The 20,050-nt window shown below is 34.9% G+C and overlaps 1 protein-coding gene across 1 annotated transcript in view; it reads left to right on the top strand.

Moving 5' to 3' along the window:
* Window positions 1-20,050, top strand: part of SOX5 (SRY-box transcription factor 5) — a 739,414-nt gene that overhangs the window by 378,440 nt on the left and 340,924 nt on the right. Inside the window, exon 3 of the mRNA XM_060112407.1 lies at window positions 12,979-13,210. Within this exon, the coding sequence (XP_059968390.1) occupies window positions 12,980-13,210 (231 nt within the window). The 5' untranslated portion in view covers window position 12,979. The remainder of the gene's footprint in view (window positions 1-12,978; window positions 13,211-20,050) is intronic.

Genomic DNA, 20,050 nt, shown 5'->3' with positions numbered 1-20,050 from the left:
GAAGCGCACACAGATAAGGAGACGGGGCGGGGTGGGGGGGAGGCTCAAAATAAGTACTTAATGATATTATTGTGGAAAATACTTCAAACTGATTTTTTTTTTTTTGGACATATGCACCTTACCTGACCAGTGATGTTCATGAATGAAATGCTATCTTCTTTTACAATGAATACGATAGATATGGTGAACTTTTTATAGGTTATTACCAACATGTCCACATATATATATGTGAACATATGTAGACACTTATACATCCTCGTGAGGTAAACATGAAAAAAATTGGCATTATTTTAGAAAACAATAATTAAGACATTAGTACTACTCACTGTAGTAGTAATATTTAGAAATACATTTCCTTTGGCTTTTTTTCTTTATTTTTCATGAATTAATGAATTGGAAGAAGTTTGTTTATACTTCTTTATTTTTCCCTTCAAAATACATACAACTTTCAACCAAATAGTTTTGAGTTATATAGTAAATGAAAGTTGTTAGCATATGATTATGGTTAAATTAAAATGGTCCTGTCTAATCCTTAATAGAGAGGTTCTGTAAAAAAAGAAGGAATATTAAGGCCCATTAATATACAATTTGACAGTAAATGTCTTTTCTCTCTTCCTCCTTTTTTCTCTTCTTCTTCTTCTTCTTCTCTCTCTCTCTCTCTCTCTCTCTCTCTCTCTCACACACACACACACACACACACACACACACGCACACAGACACCTCTCAAACTTCTCTAAAAGGTCAAGGATAGAAAAATAGGAATTGAATTACTCCCTGTTTCACTAGCAATTGTTCTGATAGAGAACAGAAAAGATTGTCCTTCACAGGTATTCTACAGACAGCTTTTAAAGATACCTTCTTAGAGATCTTGAGAATGGATATACATCCCATACATTATTCTTCCACTATTCTATCCAGCTAAATATAACCTGAAATTTATACATGTGGCAACCATGTGTCTCAGAAAATTTCAACAGGCTTCTGATTTTTTAGACTTTATTTCTTTAACTCAAAGCATACAATTACTTGTTAGACAAATTGTCCCAACTTTTGATTCAGAAAAATGGTACTCATTTTTTGTTGTTACTTCTTATTCTTAATAAAAGAGTTTTACAAGGTGTATAGGAGGAGATAGTTTTTGTTAATCCCTAGATTTTCTCCTTTAATCCTGTATCTGTCCCAGGAATGGAGCGTGTGGCTACTCAGTGCTCGGCTTTCAGACTCACAAGGAGCCGAGCATCTGGGGAAACTCAGGAGGTGAGCACTTTCACGCTGACTCAGAGACCAGCCTTGTGACTCCAGTCTGGCGCTGTCACGCCTGGTTATGGAAAGGCAAGAACAATGCCTCCCTTGAGAAAGGGGAAAAAAGTCTAGTGCAGTCACAATTTTGATGTAAAATTTAAATCATCCCTCCACATCCTGTGGACTTAGAGCTAAACCCATGCTCAAATGGAAAAAAGCTCTTTATTTCCTTAAAGAGTATACCCTCTCTAACTATAATAACAAGTTTCAGAACCACAAATCTTAATGCTAGATTTTTTCAAATAATTTTTAAATAATCAGAACAAAAGGACTTTTAGCATTTTTAACCTGTAGGTAACTGAAGGTTAAACATTATTTTTCTGTTTGTTTCTGATTAATGACAAGTGTATAACAATACACAAATTAAATAATTTACAACAGATTAGTATTTACGTTTTTTTTTCTTCCAGACTCATTAATTTGGTCATTTTACCTACAATGTAAAAGAAATTTCTCTTCAACCTTTAAAGGTCTTAACCATTTCTATCGTTTTCTTCAAGTAGATTGGCTGAAATGTAGTGTATTTGGTGATTAAAAAGAATCCGATCAAATGTTTAATAACTCAAGTATAGGTGTTACTGTTTTTGAGATAAGGAAATTAAATTTTAGCAATTATTGAACAAGTCAAAGTTAGGGTTTTTTAAAGTACAAAATGCTTATTACCATATTCTTGTGCTGTAAATGATGAGAAAAGTTTTGATAATTTTTCTTGAAAAGAATATAGAGTTCTGTAAAAACGTTTACTAGCTCTTCTCTTTATGAAAATGACTGTATCTTGGAGCCATAAAAGTTTGCCTAACCAGTTTTCTTTCAGTCTTATCAGACTTATAATGAACTCTATTTTTTCTAAGTATTAGAACATTATAGAATGATTAGAATAGAGTTTAATTAAATTTAATACTCTTTCTACCTTTTTATTTATCAGGAATACTTTTGTTGTAGGCACTTAACTTTAAAATTAAAACATAAAATGGTAAGTTTTAGCTGGCAGATACATTTATTTAGGTAAGTTTTGGCTCTAGAGCCCAGCTATTAGGTTACTCATAATAAAGCAATCTTCTTATTTAGAAAATTTTCTTGCGATCTTCATCCAATAACATGTGGTCTAACTTTGGAGTCAATTTTTAGTGATTACAATTAGTGAGACAGTAAAAGAAAGTAGAAAAGGAATCAAATTTTGAATTCTGAATCATTGTAGCCTGCAATTTTGCTATCATAAACTGTTTCTAAATGTTTACCTTTGGTATTTGTCTCTCTCATTTAAAACACAAAAACAAATGGACATTTTAAAGTTCATTTTATTGCATACTTTAGGTCCATTTATTTCAATTCTGAAATATCTTGTGTCCATCTAATAAAGAGGAACTAATTTCTTTCAGATATTGACAAGAATTCAGTTCTGTTTCTGAGTCTTTACTTCTCTCTCTCTAATTTCTGATACTTTTTCCTTTTCCTTTTCCACACTTTCCTCTGAAAACTCTCTACCTCTTCATGTTTTCTCTTCTTATCCTCTCCTCTTTCTCTGACTGGACAAGGCTGGAGAAAACTATTCGGTGAGAGGGATGCTAGTAAAGAGAAGGCAGAAAGGTGGTGAAGCAGTTCAGAGTGGTGCTCTTCTTATCAGAGAGAAAGGAAGAGCATAAGGAACTACTTGATCTCAGTGAAGAGAGCATCTCAGAAACCAAACATATGACAAGGTAAACACGGGGATCAGTCCTGGTAAAGGTCACTTTGAAAGTTCTTGGTGACTACAACATTTTTAATTAACACAGTTTTAAGTACAGTTTAAACTTTTGTAACATTTATTAAATTTTCTGTAAATTCAAATTATATTTCAAAACAGAATAATAAATTTATTCTTAAGTAGCTATAGCTCAAAAATTGCTTTTGTTTTTAGATTTCAATGTTGTGGTAAATTGTGTTTGTAAATACTAGTAGAAATAAGTTTCTGGTGAAATGTATAGTAAAGATTACAGGGGAATCTAGTCTTATTTATTATCCTATGTTGTCTGCTTTTATATTTCTATGAAATCTGTGTTTCTGCTTCCATTTATAGTGTATGCCAGGACCTGATGAACTTGTTCATGCTTCTGAAAAACAGTATAATGAATGTGGTCTTTGTATGTGGGAAGCAATGGATAGAGAGTATAGATTGGCATGTTCTATAAGAGAAACTGATGGCAAAGAAAATTTATAGAAAAGAGAAGAAAAATGTAAACATTTGAAAGACTACATGTTTACCACAAATCAATTTTCTATCTAAAAGACCTCTGAATATTTTATATGACAGACTTGGTTAGAGAGTTTACATAGAATTCACAGGGTAAACACCCAGCTGACTCTAAACTTAGTGGGAAAATGAAGATGATCAAAACATGGAAGAGGGAAAAAGAAAGTATAAACCATAAGATATAAATAATAATAGTTGAGATTTATAGATAAAAATAATGAAACTGATTTTTTCTTTAATAAAATGATATGCTAAGTTTGTGTAAATCTATAAGTCACAAAGGAGTGTTGGTTTTTTCATTCATATGAATTAAAACCTGTCCATTCATGCTAAACATCTATGTTGATTCCCCATGTGGAATAGGTAACATTCTATTGTGAAAAAAATCTTTGAAAAACAGTAGAGTTTAATTCCTAATCTTGATTAACCTTCACACAACAACTTTAATTACAAAAGCAACCAGTCAAGTAAATGTAAATATTCTGAACAAGTAGTTTTATTACTAGAAAAACTAGTGGCACATAACTTCTAGAAAAATAGTATAATCTTTAGATATGAAGGATTACCAATTTTTATTTTATTTTGTAAGTTTTCTTTTGTAAAAGAAGATGCATCATTTCAAATATTTTAGTTGTTTTTGAAATGTGTTCTGCCATGCTTAAAATTTAACATGAGAGGGTGAATATTAAAAGTGAGTATTTAGGAGAGCAACCAATGGAAGTTATAAATTAAATAAATGTCATGGCCCAGAATTTTTAAATTTCATATTCCGAATGTTTAGTTTTATAGAATCGTTTAGAGAATAATTACATTTTTTGCATATCACTTTGACTTCTCTTTATCTGTCTTCTGTGCTCAGTCCTTTTCTTATACTGGTCTCCCAAAGTTTGATGGACTACAAAATTCAGATTTCCACCCCCCTTCCCAATTCTCTATTTTCTCTCTGTTTTTCTCTTGGAGAGACAGTTCTGTTCTTGAACTGCTGTTTATTATAGTGCAAAGACTGAATAGTGTAACAAAAGATATTTAACCACTTTATGACTCAGTTTTCTTTTTTATAAATCAAGAATAATAAAAATATGGAATCCGAACATTGTGGAAGAAGTCAATGAGAAATAATTACAATTTTTGGTTAACTTTCTACCTGTGTTTAAAAGATTACACTGAGTTAAGTTACTTCCACAGAAGTCCCGCGTTTTCTGATTATCTGCTATTTCTTTTTAAAATCCTCCAATCAACAAAGATTTATTTCTAAAACTGAATTTAATATTTCTCTACAAGTTGACCTTTCTTTCTAATTTATGTATTTTTCTTATTAGCAGTATTGTTCTCTAAATTACACAGTCAAGTAATCTGTTTATCCTTGAATTATCTCACCCACTCATTCCCCTTCTCTGGTTTCCACCCTCAACCTTCTATCAGTTACTAATTTCTGAGGGATTTTCTTCATAAAATGTAATTTTGATTATGTTACTGTGCAGCTCAGAAATCATCTCCAGTTTCCTTCTATCTTCAGTATCAATTTCACATTTGGTGTAGCCGTTCACAGTTGTTAGGGTTTAGCCAGAATCACTATCATCTGGTACCTACCTTCCATCCTTATCTGCTTTTACTCCTCCTGGAATCTACTGCTTGAACCAAACCATTCTACTCACTATCCTGTATCATTCTATAAATTTCTTTAATTTGCTAATGTCATTTCTCCTATCTGGAATCTTCTCTTCTCTGTGTCTGTTTGATTCTGATCCATCCTTCATTGCCCTGTTGAATTCTCCTGATTTGTAGGAAGCATTCTCTGATTATTTCAAGCAGGACATTATCTCTCTATTATCTATCCCCCATAGTACTCATATTTTTTTAAATTAATTTATTTGTTTATTTATGGCTATGTTGGGTCTTTTTTTCTGTGTGAGGCCTTCCTCTAGTTGTGGCAAGCGGGGGCCACTCTTCATCACGGTGCGCGGGCCTCTCACTATCGTGGCCTCTCTTGTTGCGGAGCACAGGCTCCAGATGCGCAGGCTCAGTAATTGTGGCTCACGGGCCCAGTTGCTCCGCGGCATGTGGGATCTTCCCAGACCAGGGCTCGAACCCGTGTCCCCTGCATTGGCAGGCAGATTCTCAACCACTGTGCCACCAGGGAAGCCCCATAGTACTCATATTTATAAAAAGCCATTTACCTTAAAATATTCTTTCTGGATTTCTTAATTATATTTCTTTCTATTTATTTATTTATTTATGGCTGTGTTGGCTCTTCGTTTCTGTGCGAGGGCTTTCTCTAGTTGCGGCAAGTGGGGGCCGCTCTTCATCGCGGTGCGCGGGTCTCTCACTATCGTGGCCTCTCTTGTTGCAGAGCACAGGCTCCAGACGCGCAGGCTCAGTAATTGTGGCTCACGGGGCTAGTTGCTCCGCAGCATGTGGGATCTTCCCAGACCAGGGCTCGAACCCGTGTCCCCTGCATTAGCAGGCAGATTCTCAACCACTGTGCCACCAGGGAAGCCCTCTTAATTATATTTCTATCTATAAGCACATGATAGTCTTTCAATAAATGTTTTTCCATGAATGAATGCGTGAATGAGTGGATATATGTCTTCTCTTTCCATCTATACAGTACATCCTTAAAAGTAAACCAGAAAGGTCTTCATATCTAAGTTGCCTGTTTCCTCCATAACACAAAGGTAACTTGCCTGACACAAAATTAACACTCAGGCAGTTCATTCATTTACTCATATAAAAATACATTGAGTGCCAACTATGTGCTAGGAATTGTGCTGCCATATAATTAATTGTAATTCATTCAGTATAGAGGATTAGACTATTTAGGGAAAAAATACAGAGCAATTTGGAAAGACATGTTCAGCTTGGAAAAATCACATGAAATGGTCAAAAACAGACCTGTACTTGTTAAAATCTTGTGTTCTAGTTTTAGATACTAATAAGAAGATAAGAAAAAAACAAAAGCTATTGAATCAATGTCATAGGTTATACTGATGTTCAGTTTTTTCAGGTGGCCTCTAGCAAGAGTTGATGATATAGTTTGAGGTGGGGAAAAGTCACTTCAACCATGGTGGTTAGGGAAGGCTTTGTATACTAGCTGGGATTTTTAGTTAGTTTTTTTTAGAGATAATTATTTTTTATATTTTTTATGCATAATTGTAAACCTTAAAGGAAACAATATTATCATTCCAAAAGAATAACCAGTAGAAGGCACTATTTCCTAGGACTTTATCTCTGAATTAACTAGTCAAAGGTTAAAATGTTTAGAGAAAGACAGAAACTTTAAAGAGTAACTACTATATACAGAAAGCAGTTCCCATTCTGAGTCTTCCATTTTGTGCTTGTTCCACATACACATTTCTTTGACCTTGTGCATATTGTCATTTTCTAGAAAAATTGCAACAAAGAAAATATCCTGAGCAGACAAGAGTTAAGTTTAAGGCAGTAAGTAGATGATTCCTCAGTAATAGACCTATTAATAATTAACTCTGTAACATTTTTTATAAAGTTACTTCAGTTTTATAGTCTTTTACTTATTACATTTTAAAAACAACTGTAGGATTTTTTTACAAGTACTTAAAAAACCTGATTAAACAAGGTTTACCAAATCTTTTACATAGAAATTATTGAAAAGAAATATAGTATTATCACTAAGTTGGATTTCCTTTTTTTTTTCTGACAATATTAAAGTATTTTCTAAGCATACTTGTCCTGTAAGACTAGATCTTACAACTATCTACAGTTAGAGAATAGTAAGAGGGTTGCTGGTTTTAATTAGTAGCTTTCATTAAACACATACTGATTGAAAGACTACTATTTTCAGAAAAGATTGTAAGTCCTGGGTAAGTAGCTGTGGACAAAACTAAAGTCTGCCCTCCTGGATCTTATAGCGGGAGAGACAGATAAACAAAGAAATAAAATAATTAAATATGTCAGGTGATAAAGGCTGGGAAATGATGTTGGAGCAGAAAACTAAATGAAGTGAGGGAACAAGAAAGTGTATATATGGGGTAGGAGGACTTCAGATTGAGAAAATACCAAGTATGAAAGAAATATATTTAAGTTAGTGGTGAATTAGTCTCCTGTTGCTGTTGTAACAAATCATCACAAGTCTAGTGCATTAAACAATACAGATGTTTTCACTTAACAGTTCTAGAGGTTAGAAGTCTTACATTCAAGGTGTTGGCAAAACTCATTCTTTCTAGAGGCTCCAGGGGGAAGTTTGTTTCATTGCCTTTTCTACCTCCTAAGAGGCTCACAACCGCATCATCCATTTTCAAAGCCAGCCACATGGTATCTTCCAGTCTCTCTCTCACTCTGATCCTCCTGCCTCCCACCCTTATAAGGATCTTTGTGATTACTTTTGGTCCAACCAGAATATCCAGAGTCATCTCCTTATCCCAAGATCCTTAACTTAATCATATCTGCAAAGTCCCTTTGCCTTGTAAGGTAACATATTCACAGGTTTCAGGGATTAGGATTTGGACATCTTGGGTGAGAGGCATTATTCTGACTAGCATAGTGGGTCTGCAACCTTAACTGTGCATTAGAATCACCTGGAAGCTTTAAAAATTTCTGATACCCTGTGTGCGTTCTGAAACCAATAACATCAAAATGTCTGGCAGTGGGACCCAGGCAGCAGTATTGTTTTAAACCTCTCCCTATAGTTCCAATGTGTATTCAAAATTGAAAACCACTGGTTTAGGTTTCTGTTGCAGTCTTATTACATCTTTTATTTACTCTACCCCTAAGTTTGCTATATATATCTGAATACAGTTGGGGGCATCCTATTTACATAGCCTTTAGCCAATAGCAAAGGACTCCAGTAGTTTTAAAATTACTTTCACGTATGGACTAGAGTAGCCAGATTGTGCAGATTTCTACAGGGACAACGGAAGGAAAAGTGACTCCTTGTAAGACCAAGTTGCCCCTTACAAGGGAGTCTCTTTCTTACCTATTACATTCATGTAACTCAGCAACTCCAGGAATGTTATAGACTAGAAATGGGATTTAGTCCATATTCCTGTGTCTCCCCTTTTCCTAAGTAAGCTTGAAACTTAAATTTATATTATACATCCTAAAACCATCTCTGCATCTTTTCTTTTATCATGACTTCCTACGTAAGGTTCCGTTTCCATTTTATCCCAAGGTTTCTGTTTGTCCTTCTTTTCCCTCAAAATCCAACTGTTCAGTGATTCCCTGAAGCATTTCACAATCCTTTGGCCTTCATGGAGCCTTTGGGTGCTTAATATAATGTCATTTGGCCCTTAACCTGAACTGTCTTTCATCATTATTTCTCGTCTTATTTAAAATTTTCTCAAACAGTTCATAAGCTTTTAATTTAATTTAATTTATTTATTTTTTTTGGCTTCATTGGGTCTTCGTTGCTGCGCATGGGCTTTCTCCAGTTTCGGTGAGCTGGGGCTACTCTTCTTGCGATGCACACGCTTCTCACTGCGGTGGCTTCTCTTGTTGTGGAGCACGGGCTCTAGGCATGCAGGCTCAGTAGTTGTGGCGCACGGGCTTAGTTGCTCTGTGGCATGTGGGATCTTTCCGGACCAGGGCTCAAACCCATGTCCCCTGCATTGGCAGGTGGATTCTTAACCACTGCGCTACCAGGGAAGTCCCATTCATAAGCTTTTAAAGCAGAGACCCTGAATTACACTTTTTTATTCCCATTAGAGAATAGTCTTGCACATAGTAGGTAGTGAGTAAAGGGTTGTTGATGATTTAAAGATTCCCTTTGGTCCTGGAATTAGACATCAGTTCTTTCAAGATTTTCTTGTTCACACACAAAAAAGTGAGTTAAAGACTACTATTATAGGGCTTCCCTGGTGGCGCAGTGGTTGAGAATCTGCCTGCTAATGCAGGGGACACGGGTTCGAGCCCTGGTCTGGGAGGATCCCGCATGCCGTGGAGCAACTAGGCCCGTGAGCCACAACTACTGAGCCTGCGCGTCTGGAGCCTGTGCTCCGCAGCGGGAGAGGCCGCAATAGTGAGAGGCCCGCGCACCACGATGAAGAGTGGCCCCCGCTTGCCGCAACTAGAGAAAGCCCGTGCACAGAAACAAAGACCCAACACAGCAAAAATAAATAATAAAAAAAAAAAGAAGGGAGTCATCAAAAAAAAAAAAAAAGACTACTATTATAAACTATAATAGTGATAGTTATAAGCTAACTCCAGAAGTTAGTTTCACACTAGATTGTATTTGTCAGTCTCATATCAGGTTCTTTGAAGTCTGAGTTTTGTTCATTGGTAGGTCTAGCACCTACCATAGGAATGACAAAAATCATCTCTGAATGAATACAGAAGAGCATAGCTCAGCCTAGATACTCAAGTTGTTCTAAGGTGTCCTTGCACTGTAACACAGATGTGTAGTGTAAGCTGCAAGTATTGGAACCCTACGTATCCCAGACAGACAATACATGGAAATTTTCAGTGCCTCCTTAATGCTTTTTTAAAATTGAGACTTTCTTCTATCCAAAATGAAACACTTTGTTAGACAAACTTTGATAGGCTAAATGTAGATGATGCAACCAACAGATTGATAGCTCTTTACATAATTTATGTATTTTACTTTTTTCTCATTTTCTAGCCTATTACTGAACAGTAACCATAGCATTTTTATTCTAATAATTTAAAAAATCTTTAAGAAATCTTTTACCTGAACTGCATAAAAATACTCTTAAGTCCAACATATTTAAGAGCATTCTATAAGTCTCTGAAAATGGAGTTGAAATAAAGATGAAATATGTAATATTTTAGGATCAATTTGCCTTTTGGCACCATGACTCCTTCATGGCGTTTTAGACCTTATACTTTTTTCTCCATAGAATGATATGTAAATGGAGAGACTGTTTATCCAGTTGGATATAAAGATAATTTAAATATTGAAAGAACTAGAAGTCTTGAGAATAGCAATATCTTAACTATCTACCTTATATACCTTATGTCTACTTTTAGACTTTTAATTTTCATAATCATTATTAATAATGATGTTAATGAAATAGAAGTCAGCAAAAAGGTCATGCCTTCTGAAAGTCATAGAATTGTATTAACTTAGGAAAAGCCAGCTAATCTAGCTTTCTGCTTTGATAACCCAGAAACTGACTCTTGATAATAGCGTGGAATTTTCAGACCGTTAAGAAACTGAGGTAGGCTCCAAACTACCAGACTGTTAATTCCAGCAAGAATAGTAATGCCCACACAGACCCTAAATACTATGGTTTATGTAATAAATGAATGATCTCCTTGTAGTCAAGCTTCATGTGAAATCAAGAAATAATTAAAAGTCTCTTTATTGATTTAATCTGATAGATCACTTCTCAAAGACCTTACGTATTTTAAGTCTGTTCTGTCACTCCATTCTCTTTACGGGAATCAGAAGTTCGCTTGGACAGCATGGAAACAAAACAGTGGTAGTTAAATCTCTCTAGTGTTAAGACTTACTATGTATAGTTTAATCTGTCAATTTGGTGATAGATATGGTGTCGCCAACAAGACTGAGACTTTTCTAACTCTGTTAACTCCAGCCCCTTACTCTTTCTACATACTTAGAGTATACTTGGAGTAAACCTTGGTAATGAGATCAGAACTAAAGATACCTGAAATGTGCTGGCCCAGTCTGCTTCTCCTTTAAACAGTGCTTACATGGTAACTGCTATCATTTCCTCCTTTTCCTCTGTTCTTCAGCTGATCAAGACCCCTGCTATTAACATGTTTTCTTTAACACTTGCTAATACATTTGATCAGTTTACTGTCAAGTATGACTGGCCAGGGAGCACTTCTCTATTGGGAGACTGTGTATTTCATGTTGATTTTACAGTTTTAAGTCTTAGAAGGCAATCTGCATTGTTATTTTGGAGGTTTTTTTGTTTTCTCTGTTTTTGAGGGGGGTGGGTCACACTGTAGTTTTAAAGTTTGTAAAATAAACACCAGCTATTGTTTACTGAGTGTCTACTCCGAGCAAAGTGCTCTACAAGTCAGTTTTCATATGGAAACAGTTCCTTCTCAAAAAAGTATTACAAGTAGATATGACATCTCACTTTAAAGGTGAGTAAATTGAAATAGAGATTAAAGTAAGTCTCACATGTAGTAAGTAGCAGAGTCAGTATTTTAATTCCCTTTATTTTTTTCTACTGTGCTATTATATCTTCACAGAATATATTCAGCCCTTGAATACACTTTTCTTTTTAAACGTCTAACACTAAGAATAGTATTATTCAATGGTGATTAGAGGCCCCTTTTTTGGTAGTACATTTTAAATTTAAAAATCAGTTATATATATGAATGAAGTGATGTGGCAGTTAATACTTTCCTGCCTCCTATTCCACTGGTCTAGGGTACGAATGGATGATTCTGTAAACACTCTTTGTTGAACAAAAATTAGGGCTTTTTCAAGTTCAGGCCAAGTTGTAAATCCAAGAGAGGTTTTTTTTTAATTAAAAAATTTAACTCTGTACTGCTTCTATGTAGAACTTTTAATGAAAAGAAAAGGATTTCTTATGTTTAACTAAAAATATTTGCCACTTATTTTTTAACCTCTGTTAACATTCTCAACCAGACTCAAGTACAAAAAACTATTTAATTTTTGTTCAGTTATCTAAGTGCATTGTCCTATAGGCATTAGCTCATCAAAACAAAACATCCTTATTTGATTTTTTTCTTTTACTTAGGTATTCTAAGGAATAAATAAATCTCAGAATCCACATCTAAATATTTCATGGAACTGTGGAAATAAAACTGAAATATTTTTATATTCTTACCTTTTTTACTACTTGCAAATTTTATATTAGAACTAAATGCCAAAATTGGGTGATGGGGAGGTGAGAGAGAAAAATTCTCAAATGTTTCAGAATTAACAGTGATTGTAAAATTTATTCAGTTCTTAATAAGCTTTAAACAACTATCAAACTTTTTGTTTTGTGATCTGAGGTTTGCTGATAACAAATATTTCTACATTTTATAATAATCTTACTTTTAATAAAATGCAAATCATTATAATGGCAACCATCCATTTACTTTATTTTTTGATGAAAGAAATTTTAGTTATTTCTCTTCTTTTAACTGCCAACAGTATTTGCTATTCATAGATATCCTGTCTTCAATAAGGTCTATCAAAGTGTAAAATGAGATGGGTATTTTTCTTTCCTTTAAAATGGAACGGTCTTTCATTATGCAGTGTTCTTAGGTGAATTCTCTTGTTTAAGAAGCCAGAATACAAGAGAGTGCTATATTAGTGTATTATTCTCACAACAAACAAGCACTGTTCTGTTGCTACCTGCTTGGCCATTGTTTCTGATTGCGCGTGCTTTGCAGTGGTATTTGGATGGTTTCCTGCTCTCTGCCAGCACAAAAAGGCATTTCTGTTACAATGGCCCCTAACCACACAATAACGGCATTAAGGATTTATGTGGAGGTTTCATTATTTTCTCCTCTTTTGTTCCTTCCAGGATGTCTTCCAAGCGACCAGCCTCTCCGTATGGGGAAGCAGATGGAGAGGTAGCCATGGTGACAAGCAGACAGAAAGTGGAAGAAGAGGAGAGTGACGGGCTCCCAGCCTTTCACCTTCCCTTGCATGTGAGTTTTCCCAACAAGCCTCACTCTGAGGAATTTCAGCCAGTTTCTCTGCTGACGCAAGAGACTTGTGGCCATAGGACTCCCACTTCTCAGCACAATACAATGGTAGGTTTCTCATGGTCTATTGTGCCTACGCTCACTCTGTGACCAGTCTACTCCTCTAGTAGTTTAGCTTCAGTCCTAGGGTTTGTAATTATCATCTACTTAATAGCCATACACAAGATTCACTCCTAACATCTTAGAATTCTTAATAAATAAATTGATTCCAGTAGGGAGTATAAATAGGCTATTTTTGTTTTGTTTTGTTTTGTTTTTGTTTTTCAAGAATTCTGCTTTTGAGGCACTCCCAACTTAATTAGGGGAAACACATAATATAAGAATTATGTTAAAGTAACACGTTTAAAATTAGTCCTCATGAAAGTTAGGTATCATAATATTTCTAGTAAAAGATTTGTCCAGATAAAGCTGCAACATAATTTGAACATTTCCACCATGATGAATCAGTGCTTTTTCAATTTCTGCTTTGCCCAGATTGGATTCCAGTATTTCTTACAGTATTGGGAATATTACAGAAGAACATGTTTCAAAGAGACAATACTTTTCTAATGTTACTGCACTACTTTTTAACTCAGTCTCATTCACTCTGTTGCTCTGATAATTCAGTAATTCCCTGGTACCTCCTATTCTAGAATTTGGAGCTCAGGGTAATTTATCTGGCCCTTCATCCTGGGGTCTGGATCACTGCAGAGGATTATGAAGCCGTGGTTTCATGGATGAGAGGGAAGAAGGCAGCATAGCATCTTTGGCTGAACCTTAAACAGCAGACACACACACAAATAAATAAGGCCTTTAGGTTCTTCTTCGGAACTTAAATGCATAGAATCAGCATGCCAGCAAGGTAGCAGGGCACTTAGCTGCCAGTAAAGCCACCCTCGCCTTTTCAACATGGCTTCTTGGGTGGATGTCACATTTTTTGTGGCCCTTCTACTTCAAGGATGTCAGTGCTGTTAATTTGAACCAGATCACACCAACAAAAATATTTCATCACACATCCTCATACCTTTAAGAACAGCTCTGATTCTGTTAAATCCTTCGTTTTCTTTTTGTTTTGTTTTTTTGGCCTTCTCTAGGAAATTATTACACATCATAAACACGTTCGGTACTGAAATATGCCCACTTGTGTATGTCATTGCATTACATATGCAATGTGAAATTAAATCAGCAAGAAGAATCAGATTATCTTCTAATATCTGGGAAATAATCACTGTTCTTTGATAATTCACATTAGACTTAAATACTTCCATTCAACATTTTAAGCCTCATAGGTCAGAATTTCTCTGGGTATTTTTGACTGTGCGCCAAAATTTTCTTACCAAAAATCATGTTTTCGCTAACACTTATATAGCGCTTTTACAGATGTGTTGTTTCAAGCACGTGACATATATTACTCGTTTAACCTTCACAATAATTCAATGAAGTGTTATCATTAGTCCCACTTTACAGATGAGGAGGACACTGAGGCACAGTGAGGTTAAATAGTTTGCTCCAGATCACAGCTAGTAAGTGGGAGAACCAGGGTTTACCCAGGCAGTCTGGCTTTGGATTCCATGCTTATAAACATTATAAGCTCTTCACAAGAGTACACACATACTTAATTTTCTGATCATCTCTTATTTGGTAAATTAAATCCATAATTCTTCCTTTTTTTCCCTCTACTATGAATTCATGTTAGTTACGTGCAGTGATATAACTTCTTTGCCTCCTCTCACAAAGGTTAAACTAGGAAAAGAAAGGGGGAAAATGGTAGTATGCAGCTCAACAGGGTAGAGAGGTCGGATTCCCCATTTGACATTGCATCAGTGCTCATGCTTTTTCCCTCTCAATATTTTGACCATTGCCTTCTTTCAGGGAGTACCCTATGGAGAGTGCTTCTTGGTTTGGTTTTCCTGTAATACTGTTATAAACAGAAACACACACATTTAAAGGAGTGAATATAAATAATTATTACCAGAAGAATACCAGAAAGATAAAGGGGAAATTATCTTAAGTACTCAAGGATGGGTATGAGAAAAGTATATTAAATTACATATTATAGTTGGCATGAGTGGATGCTGTGATGCAGGATGTTAGTGAAAATGAAATCATTCAGTTTGTAATGGAGAATTCAGTTTAACTAAATGAAACCTATGAACTGCCTACTTTGTACCAAGTTTTCTGTGGTGCACTATAGAAATAGATTTGCACAAGGTACAACTCCTTTCCTCAAGCAGCTTTATCTAGGAGAGAAGTTCTTAACTCTGGTCTGTGGATCTCCTGGAGATGACTGGAGAATTCTGTATGTGCACACATGGGAGTAGGGTTTTGGTTTTCACCAGATTCTCAAGTAGATCTGTAGCCAAAAAAAAGACTAAGATCTACTGTTCTTGAAGTTAATACACTTGGTATACAAATGGTTTAACTTAGTTTTAGTGACATCAGCACTGATATTTTCTCTTACTATATATCTAATTGGTTTCTAAATTTGTTTCTGCCTCAAAAGTTTCTTGATTCCACCAGCTTTTCATCTCTAACAGTTGAAGAGTCTCCTATATGATCTCAAATTTCCAGCCTCTCCTCTTTCCAGTCTTCCTTTCAACTTCCACTAGACTTATTTCCCTGAGAAAAGAGTTGGATTATTTATCCCACTTTAGAAACTAGTGTATGTCCTTGTTGCCTACAGGATTTAGTCTAAAACTATCTTAGCATGAAACTCTATATAGACCAGCACCAAAATATGGCTTTTGTCTCCTCTTTGGCCACATCCCACCATAGACCCAGTGCTTCAGTCATGCAAAGATTTTCATATGTGTTCATAAACATACCAGGTGACCTCAAATGACACATACTTATTCTTTTTAGCTGGAAAACTCTTTTTCATATTTTACAGTCCTGGTGAATTGTGTTTCTCCCACGAGACTGAGTTCAAAATTGCTTCTTTTTGGATGCTTTCACTGACTTCCCAAGGCAGAATGGTTGCTGCATTATTCTTTTATCCATGGTACTTGTTTATGTCTTTTCTCATGGTCTGTATTATAATTTATGTGTTTACATGTCTGGCTTTCTATGCACTGTATTTCTCCTTAAAGGCACAGTCATACACATGCACATACCCATTTGTAGTTCTGATACCTAGCATATAATAGATACTCAATTTATGAGTACTGATTAAATGGCAGAGTTTATATGGATGATTAAGTAGGAAATATGTTTTGAACAAAGTTGTTAAGATGTTAGTCATGGTGAATATGCTGATTTTATAGAAATTTTAGAACTAAAGTAGAATCTACTACTGTGCAGAAAGTATGTTACAATAGTCATGATATATTCAGCTATTAAGCTGATTAAGATATATTTTACCCATTTATCAAAATGATTGAATACATTCATAGAATTGTTATTCCACACATTCTTTGTATTTTTTTCTGGATACTAGGCCATTGTCATATTCACATAGCAAGTCCTTTTATTTTCAATAGTAAAATACATTCTTTCTTTGTTTTCCTATTCAATATCTTTGAAAACAGAGAGAATGTTTCATGGGTTTTATATCATAGAGTTCAATTTATGGAAAAAAAAACAGCTTTCCAGATTTCATTGCTGGTTTATGTGTGACATTCATACTCCAAAGAGAGGTGTTGAGAGGTCTACATTTTGTATTGCCCACGTAGTTTAGAGACAAAGTAAAACTTTTGAGTAATCCCTTTAATGCTGACTTGAAGTTATAGAGAAACGCTTTCAGTATAAAATTTAGGTTGGAAAATATTTCCTGAGATAGAATTTCTGTACACCTCATGACTGTTGCCATATAAAGACTTTGGGGAATTAGGGTCCTATGTTCATATTCAGGGTATGCAAGTGTTAAGATTTGGAATTGGGCCAGATAAAGATGTAGTTCTTCCTTTCTGAAGTTGTGTTTTTTGCCTTAATATTTTGGAGAAATAAGCTAAGTGGCTAACTAAGAGTAACTCCCCCAACAGCTATAACTGGTATAAATACTACAAGTCCTTCTGTTCCTTCTATACTCACTGTTCAGGATGCACTATAGATGAACTTTCATAAGCAGATTATACACATATAAATACTGTCAGATAATTATAATTATAACATATATAGTTATTATATTATATAGCTATTATATATATAATTATAATAATGTCATAATTATAAAATACTGTCAGATTTCTAATCAGTATAAGATTGAGACACATAATTATAAATATGAAAAAGACTGATTCTGTTGGGCCTTCTCTGAAGCTCTCATAATTTTGCCAAGCAATTGATAGCAACATTTGCTTCCCATATAATCTTCAGAAAGCTAAAAGGCAAGGTTGGCAAGTCTGGTTATGACATGAGTGGAAATGCAGTCCTGGGCTTTATGTTTATGAAGGGCAAATCTACCCTTCTTGTCCCCTTAGCCTCTTTTTTTAACATGAGTTTGGAGGTTGTCACTTCAGAGTTTCAGACACAAGCAGGAGACACTATAATTTCTGGCTCATTTTTAATGATAGTTCTGATATAGATGGATTTATTTCATGATGCAGAGGACTATCCAGAACATTTCCTCATATCAGTCAATGGGATTATTTATGAGCACCAGAAGGAAACAGAGTAAGTCTGAAGAGAAATCAAGTAGCAGCATGAGAGGCAGCCAGGGGACTCTATGGTGGCCATGCTGGTGCTCCTTTTGTCTGGTTGCATGCTACTTCTGTTGGTTAGATGGTTGTTCTAGTGTCAAATGTGATGTGAAATGAAAGTCTTGACCACCTGTGGTTACTGAATAATCAGTTTTCTTTTTTTTCCCCCATAAAATGTTTTCTTTTATCTCAATCAAACTCTTTTGATTTAAGTTCCTCTTGAGTTGAGTGAACAGTTTTGTATAACTGCAGAGTGGCTGCTTCCCAAGATTGATTTTTAAAGCATACACTTATTTATTTTAAGAATACAATATTAAAAATAATTTGGGTTGTTCTCTCTACAGACAGCTGAATTTCAAATGAAATAAATACTATGTTTGCATATAATTTTTTAGCATTTAAAGATCCAGTGGATTTGGAAATGTGATGCTATAATATATTCTATTATCTCAATTATTGCTTATATTGATAAGATTTTCCTGGAATTTTTAAAGAACTCTGGGTATATGATGTATTGATTAGGTTTAATAAGTTGATGTATCTTAATGTTAATGTGTTTAAACACTGCAGGGTCAATAGTTATCATAAAGCAACATTCAATGTGAGTCATTTTCTTTGTGAAGTCCAGCAGAAGGAGAAAAAAGGTGTCTTTTTAAGTTGATCTTCTATAGAAGCTGGACATATAACTGAGAACCAAGTATAAAATTATAGCAAGTTTCCAGTGTATGAAATGCAACCTTAAACACTTACCCTGAAAGAATTCATTCAGTGCACATGACACAGAGAGGCTTTTACTTGCTCAGGCTCACTGTCAACTCCTAGGATTCTTTATTTACCCAAATAATTTTAATTGCTATATGATAGCTGTGTCTTGAAATAACCTTTATATAAATTTTGCTTACAATCTGACAGTTGTTAGTAATGCATTTTCGATGTTTGACTAGGATAATTTTATGTGTGAAGTACCATTCAGAAAACTTAAGAAGGAAAAGAGAAAACTGCATGTGTTATTTAAAAATAAGTCACAGAATAGGACCTTAATTATGGTATGGTAAAGATTCCTATTTTTATATGGTGGTTTTTATAAGCTTTTAAATTTCTGGTTACCTTTGTACATCAAACTTAGCCTAAGTTATTGTAATGGTATAATGCATACTGTTGTTAACACGAGTACGGTTATTGTGCCAGTTCTAATAATGAGAATTTCATTGTTTAGAAAGAGCATTCTCCTACACTTTAGACAAAAATGTAATTACTTTTGAATGATGTGGAATGTGCTCAGTTTAATAGCATGGAGAATACATTCAGAAAGATTCAGATAAAGTAAGCTTGGAAACCGTATGTGCAGTGTGGCAGTATAAAATTATGAGAGTAGGCAGTATAATTCTACACACACACATACCCAATTTCACACACTTGATCTATAAACTGTTGTTTTTGTAAGAGATAGGCTTGCTTATCTTAACAAGGCCAATTCAATTGAAACAAGGTGAAAATGGTGACAAGTTTGAATTTGTTTTTTATGCTAAATTGATGTTTATCATACAATGAAATTACATTGTTACAAACATTATTCTGTAAATGTTGTCAGAAAATACCACACCTGTTTATCTAGATAAAATCCTAGGCTTGCGTTTGAATGTAAGTGGTTCAATCTTTACACTTGCATTGTTTCTGAAAATTACCCCCAGGGCTAGAAGGAATGAGGACATGTGAAGAACAATCATTTGGGGTCCATCAAAGCCACTGGATTAAGTTGTGCAATAGATCTGGTTTTGTCCTGTTGCCATAAAACCTTGATTCATATGATGTCCACAGTATTTGAAGTACTATGTTGAGTTTGAAGCTAACTAGGCCTTGAGAAATTAATGAACGTACTCTCACATAAAAAAAAAAAGCACTATGTGGGAATTGCGAGATAGTTCAGGATACTTAATGAGGGTCTAGTGTTAACTTCTTCACAGAGTGCTATGCAGTGACAGGGGAATGAGTAAGAACTTCTAATGCTGTGGTAATGGGGCAAAATGTGCTTGCTTAAGAAGATTTGGTCTAATGGAATTTAATGGCTTTCATTTAATAGGGGTCTTGTGGAAAGAGTCAACTCAAATATATACAGTGAATACCTATCAGCAGGGATGCAGAAATGAGTAAGAACTAGTCTCTTCCCTCATGTAGTTTTTTATATAGTATGGAGGTAAGATAAGCACAAAAATCACGAGATTGTAATGTAAAATATTAGAAACCTGATACAGGCTAACAAGTGCTAAGGAGA

Source organism: Mesoplodon densirostris, chromosome 11 (assembly GCF_025265405.1).
Source record: "Mesoplodon densirostris isolate mMesDen1 chromosome 11, mMesDen1 primary haplotype, whole genome shotgun sequence".
Classification (NCBI taxonomy): Eukaryota; Metazoa; Chordata; class Mammalia; order Artiodactyla; family Ziphiidae; genus Mesoplodon; species Mesoplodon densirostris.
The sequence above is the reverse complement of the archived record's forward strand: the minus strand, read 5'-3'. Positions and strand labels throughout refer to the sequence as shown.